This window comes from Danio aesculapii, chromosome 19 (assembly GCF_903798145.1).
Source record: "Danio aesculapii chromosome 19, fDanAes4.1, whole genome shotgun sequence".
Classification (NCBI taxonomy): domain Eukaryota; kingdom Metazoa; phylum Chordata; class Actinopteri; order Cypriniformes; family Danionidae; genus Danio; species Danio aesculapii.
The window spans coordinates 42,730,341-42,743,835 of NC_079453.1; the positions used below are offsets into that span (position 1 = coordinate 42,730,341).

At 35.6% G+C, this 13,495-nt stretch overlaps 1 protein-coding gene across 1 annotated transcript in view; it reads left to right on the plus strand.

Annotated features, from left to right (window-relative positions):
- The window catches only part of zgc:85777 (uncharacterized protein LOC405871 homolog), a 37,145-nt gene that overhangs the window by 5,262 nt on the left and 18,388 nt on the right, over positions 1 to 13,495 (plus strand). The window contains exon 2 of the mRNA XM_056479108.1: positions 4,353 to 4,473. Coding sequence (XP_056335083.1) covers positions 4,353 to 4,473 — 121 coding nt within the window. The remainder of the gene's footprint in view (positions 1 to 4,352; positions 4,474 to 13,495) is intronic.

Consider the following 13,495-nt stretch of genomic DNA (forward strand, 5'->3'; position numbering starts at 1 on the left):
TAGTTTTATTGTCCACACAATGCATTATTGGGGGGAGAAAAGCATTTAGCTCTTTTTGTTTCTGCTTCATTTGTGTAAGTAGATTTTAATGAATTGCTTTGCTTTACATTGACTCCTAGGTTACAGCATCATAGTGTTCTTGTAATCAGACACTGAACGGTACAGACAATGAGTATTACAAGGTCTGATGACTTTTAATTGGCTGGCTTCTGCTATATCTGTTTTTAATTTAAAAGTTCAACCAAACATATAAACCTTTATGTTATGTGTAGCCTGGATGACTGGGAACATACACAGTTAATTTCCTGTAGAATCTACAGTAACTTACTGGCAGCAATTCGGCAGTAACTTACTGTAAATCAGTTACAGCAAAACTGTACTGTATTTACTTGTACAGCACCATTTATCTTGCTGTATACACTCACCGGCCACTTTATTAGGTACACTTTACTAGTACCGGATTGGACCTAGTTTTGCCTTCAGAGCTGCCTTAATCCATCGTGGCATAGATTCAACAAGGTACTGGAAATATTCCTCAGATATTTTGGTCCTCATTGATATGATAGCATCACACAGTTGCTGCAGATTTGTTGGCTGCACATCCATCATGTGAACCTCCCATTCCACCACATCCCAAAGGTGCTCTATTGGATTGGGATCTGGTGACTGTAGAGGTCATTTGAGTACAGTAAACTCATTGTCATGTTCAAGAAATCACTCTGAGATGATTCACACTTTATGACATGGCGTGTTATCCTGCTGGAAGTAGCCATCAGAAGATGGGTACACTGTGGTCATAAAGAAATGGACATGGTCAGCAACAGTACTCTGGTAGGCTGTGGCGTTGACACGATGCTCAATTGGTACTAATTGGTCAAAAGTGTGCCAAGAAAATATCCCTCACACCATTACACCACAACCACCAGCCTGAACCATTGATACAAGGCAGGATGGATCCATGCTTTCATGTTGTTTACGCCAAATTCTAACCCTACCATCCGAATGTCACAGCAGAAATTGAGACTCATCAGACCAGGCAACATTTTTCTAACCTTCTATTGTCCAATTTTGGTGAACCTGTGTGAATTGAAGCCTCAGTTTCCTGTTCTTAGCTGTCAGGAGTGGCACCCGGTGTGGTCTTCTGCTGCTGTAGCCCATCTGCCTCAAGGTTAGACGTGTTGTGAATTCAGAGATGCTCTTCTGCAGACCCCGGTTGTAACGAGTGGTTATTTGAGTTACTTTTGCCTTTTTATCAGATGGAACCAGTCTGGCCATTTTCCTCTGACCTCTGGCATCACAAGGCATTTGCGTCCACAGAACTGCCGCTCACTGGATATTTCCTCTTTTTCTGACCATTCTCTGTAAACCCTAGAGATGGTTGTGTGTAAAAATCCCAGTAGATCAGCAGCTTCTGAAATTCACAGACCAGCCTGTCTGACACCAACAACCATGCTACATTCAAAGTCACTTAAATCACCTTTCTTCCCCATTCTGATGCTCAGTTTGAACTGCAGTAAATTGTCTTGACCATGAGATGCTGCCATGTGATTGGCTGATTAGAAGTTTACCCTAATTTTTGGAAATTGTCTGTCTCTAATCTCTTTTATTCTACAGAAAACAGTGTCTTACAGGAAAAAACACGAGCTTCACATGTGTAATCATGTTAGAATTACACAAAGCATGTGGTTTTGGAATGTTTGTGTTAAAAAAAATTGTTTTAAATCAGAAAGCAAAGGTCTAGATACCATAAGAAGAAGAATTTTATTAGCTTAAATTATGAGTGCACTGATAAGCAAAGATAAGGATTTTTCTTTTCTTTTTTTGACATAATTGTGCTAAAAGAATCTAATATTATGATTATTGTTATTATAATTTCATAAAAATCCAAAATCAACTTGTTAAAGATTGATTTTTTTACCTTTATTAGATAGGACAGTATTTAGACAGGAAGCGAAGTTGGAGAGAGAGAGAGAGAGGGGTAAGGTAGGGAAATGTCCTCGAGCCAGGACTCGAACTCAGGACGCCCTGACATGCTACTGCACCATATGTCGACGTGCTAACCACTAAGCTATTGCGCCGACCAAAATCAACATGTTAACCGACAGAATCATTAATTATTTACGAATTATATACTACCATTCAAACGTTTGGGTTTAAGATTTTTAAAAGTTTTATGTACACCAAGGTCACATTTTTATTTGGGTTTCCTCCGGATGCTCTGGTTTCCCCCACAGTCTAAAGACATACATTGTAGGTGAATTGAATAAGCTAAATTGGCTGTAGTGAATGAGCGTGAATGTGAGAGTGTATGTGTTAGTCCCCAGTACTGGGGTGCGGCTGGCAGGGCATCCACTGCCTTAAACATATGGCAGAATAGTTGGCGGTTCATTCCGCTATGGCAACCCCTGATAAATCAGGGACTAAGCCAAAGGAAAATGAATGAATGTATAAAATTATAATTTGATTTATCATGCGGTCTCTCTTATTCAGTTTCTGGATAAAGACGTTGACTCATTCAGCTTACCAACTAAACTTGAAAATGATAATGGATGTTTAGTTTGTCTCTGTGCAGTCAGGAGTATATTTCAGGCCGTGTCTGTAGGGTTCAGATGTCGGCTACATTGCAGATTCTCATTATATTTCACAATGATGGGTTATTGCAGCATACAGGCGTCTTGAAGTGACTCAGAAGGAAGTCTAGCGGCTCGGTCCCACTTTCAAGGAAGCATCCTATTGTGATGGTGTTGTACTCTTTACGGCACTTGAAGTCTTTTAATAATTTTGGGCTTTTTGCCACTTTTATATATGTATATATATATATAGAGGGCGGGAAGTGATGAGTAATTACCCAGTGTTGGGTTGCAGCTGGAAGGGAATCGGCTGCGTAAAACATATGCTGGATAAGTTGGAGGTTTATTCCGCTGTGGCGACCCCTGATTAATAAAGGGACTAAGATGAAAAGAAATGTATGAATGAATGAAAGTGATGAGTAAATGACTCATTGAAAAAAATCATTCATTGGATTTACTAATTAGTTAAGTGGTTACAAATAATTTATATGGGCTGAATTTAAACAAACAAATTAAATGTAGTAATGTTCAACCTAATTTGTTTGTAATATAAATTGTTTGCAATCATTTACCTTAAAAAATTAAATGAACCAATAAATCAAATGAACCAATTTTTCAGGGTGGTTATGGATCAGAAAGTGGTGCAAACTGGATTCAAATGACACTGCTAATTGCTTGGGCACATGTCTTTCAGAAATTTAATGTGACTTCTTTGACAATTAGCTTGGTAAGACTTATGGATCATCAAATATTACAATTTGTTCTCTTTAATCATTTTTTTCTGTACAAAAAAAATATTTATATTACTAGGATTTACAAAACTGCCTGTAGAGCAGACGCTAAAAATATAATTTAGTATAACAATAGTTTATAGCGTACAAAAATGATGCCACTATGTTTGCTACTATCCTACTAGTTTTATTTCATTTTTTTTTCTTCAATTTATTTATTAGCATTTAAAATATGCAAATAAATTATTGTGATCACATTCTTTAATACATTTTAAAAATACAGTAACACTTTACAATAACGGTTAAGTTCATGTATTTACTAATATTAAATAATCTTATTAAGCATTTAATAATAGTTCAACATTAACTAAAGCATAATTAAAATTCAAAGTTGTGCTTGTTAACATTAGTTAATGAAAAATGATTTAACATTACCTAACATGAACTTAAATAACATTAACAAAGATGAATAAATCCCATAATAAATGTATTACTAATTGTTTGTTCATGTTACTAAATACATTAACTAATGGACCATTATTTTAAAGTGTTACTATAAATACAGTTTATGCTAAAAGGAATAATGGGTGACCATGTATCTCGATGGTTAGCACTGTCACCTCACAGCAAGAAGGTCGCTGGTTCGCGTCCCAGCTGGATCAGTTGGCATTTCTGTGTGGAGTTTGCCAAGACATGCACTATAGGTGAATTGAATAAACTAAATTGGCTGTAGTGTATGTGTGTGGATGTTTCCCAATACTGGGTTGCATCTGGAAGGGCATCCGCTCTGTAAAACGTATGCTGGAATAGTTGGCAGTTCATTTCACTGTGGCAAGCCCTGATAAATAAAGGGAATATAAATAAATAAAATAAATGTTATTTTCACAAAGGCTGTTTGAAACATTAGACACTTTGCTTTTACTTAATATGCTTTAACTTGATGTGGACATCAAAATGGGATATCCTGTACACATTTAAAACCATCCGATGTGTTTAATTTAACTTTATTACAGTAATCGAGCATTCTGACTATATTTTGAATGTTTTACAGATTATCGATCAAGAGATCAACCCTCATGTGGACAAATGGGAGGAGGAAGGACTGTTTCCTGCTCATAAGATCTTCAAAATCCTGGGCAGTGCAGGATTTCTGGGAGTCAACAAACCTGTGGGTAAGTGGATGTTCGCTACTTTAGATTTACCTTAATTTGTGACCCAATATAGGCTACATGTAGAATTAGAAACGTGCAATATTTAGATGCATATTTAAATATACTAATTCCTCTGAATGACATAGCAAATGCAACAAAAATAAAGCATGTCATTGATATTAACTCAAGTCAGCAAATTAAGTGATTATAGAGGCACCAATATGATAGTTTGATTTGACTGTAAAGTACATTTAAAACCATATACAGTACTGTAGATCCAACTATGGGAGGCTAAAGTTTGATTTAATCCTTTTCTGTACACTTGCATTATAGAACAGAACAGCTTCATAAGCATTATGAAAAGCATTGTAAGCATTTGTTTAACATGTCAAAGAATGGAAGAGAGGTGTTTGGTATGTAAACATACTTTAGATTTTCACTACTAAAATGTCCCAAATTCTTTAATAAAAATCTAAAAGTCTATAGGCTTTTATAACCAATTAAGCTGGAGAAAGTCCCTTGTTTTTTTTTTAAGTTTAGTTACAAGTATATTACATATTGGCAACAAAAAATGCAATTAAAGGGATAGTTCACCCCCCCAAAATTTTTTTATTCATCATTTACTCTTCCTCAAGTGGTTCCATACCTTTATGGATTTCTTTCTTCTGTTAAACACAAAAATACTGAGGAGCCTAAAAGCCTGTAACCATTGACTTTCATAGTAGAAAAAAACAGATACTATGGAAGTCAATGGTCACAGGTTCCCAACGTTTTTCAAAATATCTTCTTTTGTGTTTAACAGAAGAAAGAAATTAATAAAGGTTTTAAACAAGTAAAGAGTCCGTAAATGATGACAGAATTTTCATTTTTGGGTGAGTTGTCCTTTAAAGGAGTAGTTTCAGACTGAGGTCACCATTGACTTCCAGAATATTTTTTCCCTTAAAGTCAATATTAGAAAAAAAAAGAGAAAAAAAACTCAGGGGAGATCAAGAGGAGGTCTTACATGAAGTGAACTACTCCTTCATTCATTCCTTCAATCATTTTCCTTCGGCTTAGTCTTTGATTTATCAGAAATCGACACAGGGGAATGAACCGCCAACTATTCCGGCATATGTTTTACCAAGCGGATGCCCTTCCGGCCGCAACCCAGTGCTGGGAAACACCCATACACACACAAATTCATACACTACAGCCAATTTTGTTTACCCAATTCACCTATAGTGCATGTGTTTGGACTGTGGGGGAAACCGGAGCACCCAAAGGAAACCCACATGAACTTGGGGAGAACATGCAAACTCCACACAGCCAACTGGCCCAGTCAGGACTCGAACCAGTGACCTTCTTGCTGTGAGGCAACAGTGCTAACCACTGAGCTACTGTGCTGTCCAAATACTCCTTTAGTGCATGAAAAGTCTTACATTTAGGCCCTCTAAAATGTCATCTCTCTCAAAACTGCGATCCATCTGAAAGTTGCTGTATGCAGAGCTGTAGGTGCCGTTTAGGCAGTTTGAGGTGTCATATATTTCAGATTTTTTATATATTTCTAGAACAAGCAGTTTATGAAGCTTAAAATATGTTTTCATCTATCACAAGATCAAGAATAAGTTGATTCATCACAATGAATCCACCGTGAATACAGACTGCATAAGACTTTTGTTAAAGAAAAAGTGCTGTTTCACAGGAAAATGTGCGATTCAAGCACAAACAGGAACATTTTGACTAATTCAGTAATGACAGAATTGCAGTTGTAAGTATTGAGAGAAGCAGAGGAAAAGCTCAGTTGAGTTTTTATGTGAGCGCAGATGGATTCATGAGAAAGTGACAACATGGCTGCAAAGAGCAATTACAAAAACAGTGGAAAACACCCTGTAACACGAAATAGATTTCCACTAATATCAATATGTCAATGCACAACATGGTTCAAATGTTTGTGCATGAGAAGAAGAGTAGGAGAACCAAATACTGTTCATGTTTTTGCAAAAAACATGTGTAAAAGAAATCTTTGGATAATTAGCTGACTTGAATGCATCTTTGCTATTGACCAAAATACATCGAATGAGTCAGTTATGAATTTTTCTTTATGCCAAAATATCACTAGAATAAAGTAAAGATTTAGTTATATGAAGATATTTAGTAAATCCTACTATAAATAGTGTAGTGTAAATATATCAAAACTCAACGTTTGTAATAGTAATGTGCATTCCTGAACACTTTTAAAGGGGTGGACAAATTTAAAGGGGATTTTCTTCAATATTTAGATATTTATGAACCCTCAGATTCCAGATATTCAAATAGTTTTATCCCAGACAAATATTGTCCTATCAAAACAAACTATACATCAATGGAATGCTTATTTATTCGGCTTTCATGGATAAATCTAAGGTCTCGCTTTATATTAGGTGGCCTTAACTACTATGTAATTGCGCCAAAAAATAAATACAAATGTACTTACTGTGTTCATAAGTAATTGTAGAACACTTGTGGTGCTCTTGAGGTGGGATACATGTAGTGTTAGGGACAGGGTTGATGGTATGGGTAGTTTTAAGAGTGGGTTAAGGTGTAAGGGATGGTCAACAGTGTAAATACAAAAATTAATTACAGATGTAATTATGTGCCGCTATTTAATTTATCATAAGTACAAAAAACATGTATTTAAACAAAAAGAAAGTATATTGTAACTAGGGGTGTAACGGATCACGGTTTATCTGGGATTAGTACGAATCACAACCTATGGTTCGGAACACACGTGACACGCAGATTAATAATTTTTTATTACTTGTAGATTAATCCTGTAACGATCACAGAGAGATCGCCTCTTATGTCATTCAAATCACATGTATGAAAGCATTTAGACTTTCCTGTAAAATATAATGATGACGGAAGAAGTTGAGGTAGGTTATTCGGGATGTGATGGGTTTCTTAGAAGGTGTGGTAATTAATTTGTGAGTTATTAAGTGAGTTTTCTGTCACTATTGTTTAGCCTGCATTATTGCTTTCAGTGTAAGCTGCACGATTAATCATGAAAAGATCAGGATCTCAACACCCACACAACATAAATTATAAATGATGGTGATTTGCTAATGTTTATTAATCTTTTTGAAAAACACAAAAATAAGAAAGATTTTCAGTCTTTAGTGTTTTGAGTTAGTTATGAAGTTACAAACAGTCATATAACACAGAAGTTCTGGCATAAGAGTTTATAGCTTAGAAAAAAATCACTGATGTTTATGGTAAAGACTAAAATCACCGTCATATGCGTTTAGCGACGCTTAAAAATGAAAGTTGTAGGCAGCAATTACATTAGTTAACTAATAGGTGGCGACAACCAGCCATCAAAAATATGCCACCGAATAGTTCTTCAAAAATGATCATCTACCAATGAAACGAGAAGTTTTATGAGGGAATAATCATTTATTGAAAATGAGACTAAAAATAAATATGGGTTGGTCAAATTACAGTCAGATTTCTACATTTAGTGTTATCAGCAACAGTAATAGTAACAGTGAATTTTTGACAGTACTGTATATTTTACAATTTATTTTTATTCAATTGATTATTTCTTCATTTTATTTGTAATATTTTTAATATGTTTTTGTAATGAATGGAACGCAAATTACATTTGTCTCTTCCCCTTTTTGGCTGATCCGAAAATTGGTCCGATACATGACTGAAAAATCATAATGTGATCCGAACTATGAGATTTGTAATCCGTTACTCCACTAATTATAGCAAATGATTAATTTCAGTGCATGTACATATTAGTTAAGGACACCTAATATAAAGTGGGACCAAATCAAAATAAAAAAATTAAAAAACCTTTAGATTTGTGGTTCATTTATGTAACAGATTATCAAGACTTCCAAATCTAAGATCTTGAATATTTATCCAGTAGCTGGTTTAATGTATAAATGACATGCAGATAACACCCTGATCATGTTATGATTCATCTATTATAGTAAAAGTTTTAGTAATTAACTTCTAAGTATTATTGCTCGATGGCTGGAGGCTCTGGGGGAATCTTAAAGCGGGCTTTATAAATGTGCGGGTCAGAGGAGAGCAGTACTTGCATTAAGAACTGCTGACACTTGTGCATTAGGATTTACAGCATCTTCTTAGAGAGAAGATTATTACTCGGAGCGTAGCCTCACCTCATTTGATACACGCAGCACAGATACACCAGCAAATCTCTAAACAATAAGGCTCAATCTGTTCAGGTGAATTGCGACTCAACCGCTGAAGGCTTTCTCTATTTTTCTTTTTTCTCTCGCTCGCTCGCTCTCCAGATTCAGGAGGTTTTTTGCAAAGCTATTTTTATATTCAGAATCCGACATCATTAGTGACTACAAATTTTACATTTCACATTTAGAGAAAGCGGCACATTTTTAGGGTGAAAGGTAGTATATATAATTTTAGAGATATCAAGATGTAGGGTGACTGTTTCATAGGTTTATTATGGAAGTTGATTTCTGTACAGACATATCTATTGTATTCTTGGCAACAGAAAAGGTGCTGAATATTTTTTCATGGTTACTGCACATGAAAACATTGATGTAGATTAATAAACAACAAGTAGGGCTTGTTTTGCAGATCCACACATTAAAAGCTTCAAAACAAATAATAAAAATTGGTTAAAACTGGCAAAATATATAATTTTATGTGTTTTGGCCATTCATTCAAACTTGACAATGCAAAGGATTTTAGGTTTATTAATTTATTTAATGGTTTTTATTTTTTTGCCAATGATGCCATTATTTTCCTAAATATATCTTGAGAAAATGGTGACCTCATGCAGATATAATGTTGTTTTTAAAACAGAAAGAACAATGATTTTCATCATTTTAAGCAGTTTTTATCACATTCTGTTCTTTGCTGCCTGTTTTAGGGCCTGAAAATGTGTTTCCCCCAATGCAGAATGACAACTTTTCCAAACTTCTTCATATCACTTGGTTTTCTCATTAAACTTAAGCATGTTTAAAACAGAAAGAATGATGATTTTCCTGGTTTAAAGTAATCGCTTTCTGTTCTTTCCTCCTTTTGGCCTGAAAAAGCTGTTTTAGGGCCTGAAAAGTGGTTTCCCGCAACGCAGAATGACAACCTTTTCAAAAGTCTTCAGATCACTTGGTTTTCACTTTAAACTTGCTAAACATGTTTAAAACTGCATGTAATCTTTTTTTAAAAACAGAAATAATGATGTTTTTATGGTCTAAAGCAGTTATCACTTTCTGTTCTTTGCTACTTTTTGCCTGAAAATGCTGTTTTAGAGCTGTTTAGAGCTGTTTTCTTACAACGCAGACTGACAACTTTTCCAAACTTTTTTAGATAACTTGTTTTTCGCTTTAAACTTAAGCATGTTCAAAAAGTGTGTATAATATTTTTTTTTAAAACAGAAATAATGATGATTTTCATGGTTTAAAGCAGTTATCACTTTTTCTTCTCTGCTACTTTTTGGCCTGAAAAGTTGTTTCCCGCAACGCAGGATGACAACTTTTCCAGACTTCTTCATATCACTTGGTTTTCTCATTAAACTTAAGCATGTTTAAAACAGAAAGAATTATGATTTTCTTGGTTTAAAGTAATCGCTTTCTGTTCTTTGCTCCTTTTGGCCTGAAAAAGCTGTTTTAGGGCCTGAAAAGTGGTTTCCCGCTACGCAGAATGACAACCTTTTCAAAAGTCTTCAGATCACTTGGTTTTCACTTTAAACTTAAACATGTTTAAAAAGTGTGTATAATCTTTTATTAAAACAGAAAGAAAGATGATTTTCATGGCTTAAAACAGTTATCATCACTTTCTGTCCTTTGCTATTTTTAAAAAGCTGTTTTAGGGCCTGAAAAGCTGTTTCCCACAACCCTGAATGACTTCTTTTTCAAATTTCATCAGATCACTTGGTTTTCAGTAAACCTGACATCCAAAATAAGATTAAGAATTGTTGTTGTTTTTTTTTCCTTCCCAATGCAATTGCTGTTTATGAATCACCAGTTGACTGGATTGTACCAAAATCAGACTTATATTATGAGTCTAAAACCTTCTGCTATTGAACATTCAAAACCTTAGTTACTTAAAATATAGATACCCATATTTCATCAAATCTAGCCCCATGTCTCCCTGATATCATCATATGCCTTCAGCGCTGTTATGTGCATACACACACACACACCACATAATGTTAGGTTTGCATTTTTAGAGCTTTAGAAGAAAGAGCTTTTTTTTTGCATGATTGAAAGTATTTTGAGTCCTCATTTGAAAGTTTTGCTGGTTCCCATAACAACGGCTCTCTCATCGAATCTCAGCTTTCACAACGTGGCTGAAACAAATCCATCTTGCAGAACACTGGCGTAAATCCAGATCGTCTGTTTTTCCAACCCTGGCAACCTCTGATAAGGCACTAACACTCCATTCTTATCCGCAACGTCCAGTGTTCTGACATTTACTCCAGTCTCAAAATATGTGGGGGTGCATGGCCTCTTGTGTCTCTTGAAACACTGCTCATTTCACATCTATGCGGTGATTAAATGTACTGCGCAAGGTTACGGCATTAAACAGAAGAATCACAGTAAACAGAAGTGCAGCTTTAATCCTAGGTGTTATAATATGATATTAAACACCCTTTCTTTTTTGCTCCAACTGCATGTCCTAAACTCACATAAGCTTATTATATTGCTTTGCGATGTGAAAATATGTAATGGAGTTTATGTAACTGGAGTTCTTAATCATCTCACGTTGTCAAAGACTTGCACAATAAGAGCAAAATTTGACAATATCTTTTTCTGTTGTGACAGTCCGATTATTTGACTACTGAATTCTCATTGTGGACAAGTATGATGTCAGACTATGCAACGCTTTCTGATCAATCATTGGCTGACGTCTTTAAATAAACCAGTGACTGACTTAAAGGTCTACTGAGCAATTTTTTAGTGAAACGCTTAGTTATAAATGATCTTATTCTGCATTCCTAATCCAATACCTAAACCCAATCACAACCTAATAAGCAGCTTATTAGTATTTTTTTGAGCTAAAAGTCATAGTTAAGCCCCCAATTGTTAAGCAGCATGCCTGATTTTTTTTTTTAGCAAATCATTGAATTTATTTACTTATGGTACATGTGTGTACATATATATTCAATCAGTTTTTATTCCCATTTTCGTAATATTATAAAAAATGCAAATGTTTATTATGATTTAATTATTTTCAATCATTGGCTGACATCTTTAATGGCATTCATGATGTCATTGAGAAGGGGGAACACTTTTTTTTTTCTTTAAGACGCCAGTCGAATCACTTTTTCCGAATTTTTTTTGTCAATCTTACCCAATCGTAATGGTTTGTTTTGGGTCAACTTTGAATTTCCACAGTTTTGGAATGTCCTCCCAGATCCAGCCAATATAAAACACTTTTAGCCAATCAACAGTAAGGGGCGTGTCTACTAACATGATTTAAACACAGAGGAGTCAACAATGTATTCGGAGGCCACATTTTAAGGATACTTCTATTTGGCCCTGTTTACACCTGGAATGTACTTTATGCATGGCTATCTGATTGGTGAAAACGTTTCCATTTATATTAGTCCACATATATGCTAAGCGGATTTAAATCTGATCTTCAAATCCTTTGCTATATGCTAATTAACTAGGTTACATTGACTAAAGAATCAGATACACCTTGATTTAATTTTAGTTTTTATAAAAACGAAAGCTACGCATGTATTTCGGAATAGAAATGATATTCATATGTAGGTCACAGGAAGCTTAGTACTTTAAGCATTTTCTAGTAAAACATTATCACAATGCAGGGTCCACTGTTATAGGTTAAAATTATACACTGTCGCCTCACAGCAAGAAGGTCGCTGGTTCGAGTCCCGACTGGGCTGGGCCAGCTGGCATTTCTGTGTGAAGTTTGCATGTTTTCCCCCTGTTGGTGTGAGTTTCCTCCAGGTGCTCCGGTTTCCCCCACAGTCCAAAAACATGCGCTTTAGGTGAATTGGGTAAACTTAATTGGCCATAGCATACAGTATGAGTGCGTGTGTGAATGAGAGAGTGTATGGGTGTTTCCTAGTACTGTGTTGCAGCTGGAAGGGCATCCGCTGCATTAAGCAGTAGTTGGCAGTTCATTCTGCTGTGGCGACCCCTGATAAATAAAGGACTAAGCCAAAGGAAAATTAATGAATGAATGAATATACAAGCAAGACATCATTCGTCATTTGTGTATAACAAACTGTACCCAAAAAAAACTTGTGCCTTTGTAAACTAAATAAACGCTATATTTTTCTGTAAGTTTTCCTCTCCATTCGCACAGGTGTCTGATTTTAATTTGATGATAATTTAACATCGTATCACTTAACAGTTAATGGTCGGTCAAACATAAAATGAAACAATAATAATAATAAAATGAAACAAACATCCCAAAATGTCATCTGTGGCGTTGTCGTTGTGTAAATGATCGATTCTCACATCCAAACAACCATTGTCATTAATTAATCACCATAACAATCTACGTCAAATGGATTGTGCTAAAACTGGGTTGAAATCATATTGACCTTATTCTGCGATCGTTTTTTGTGATTGTTTTAGGGTGTTTTCACACCTGTCATATTTAGTTCGGCCCTCTTAATGCGGTTCATTTGGGCCGGTGTGAATGTAGCAATCGCACTCGAGTGTGCACCAAAAACGGCCCAAAAAAGCGTACTGATGCCTGCTTGAAGAGGTGGTCTCGGTACACTTTCAAAGAGAGAGAGGGAAAAACGTTACCTGATGGATCGTTGGTAACATTTCCAGAAGATGACCATCTTCCAGTTTAGCTAAATTAATTCACGCCTCCTCCTGAAGTGACTTGCCATGTGGCTTCTCCATGCAATGCTTCTCCAAAAATGGTAAAAAGCCTTGGAGAAACAACTGATGACCAACTGAACTTCTCTGACACATTTCTAGAACTGCTCGATCTTGCAGATTCGCACTGCTACACATCAGAAGGTCCCGACACTTCCTATCTGAACATACAGCTCAACTCATTGTTTCCAAGCTCTTGTTCTCTCCAAACTGGACTATTGCAA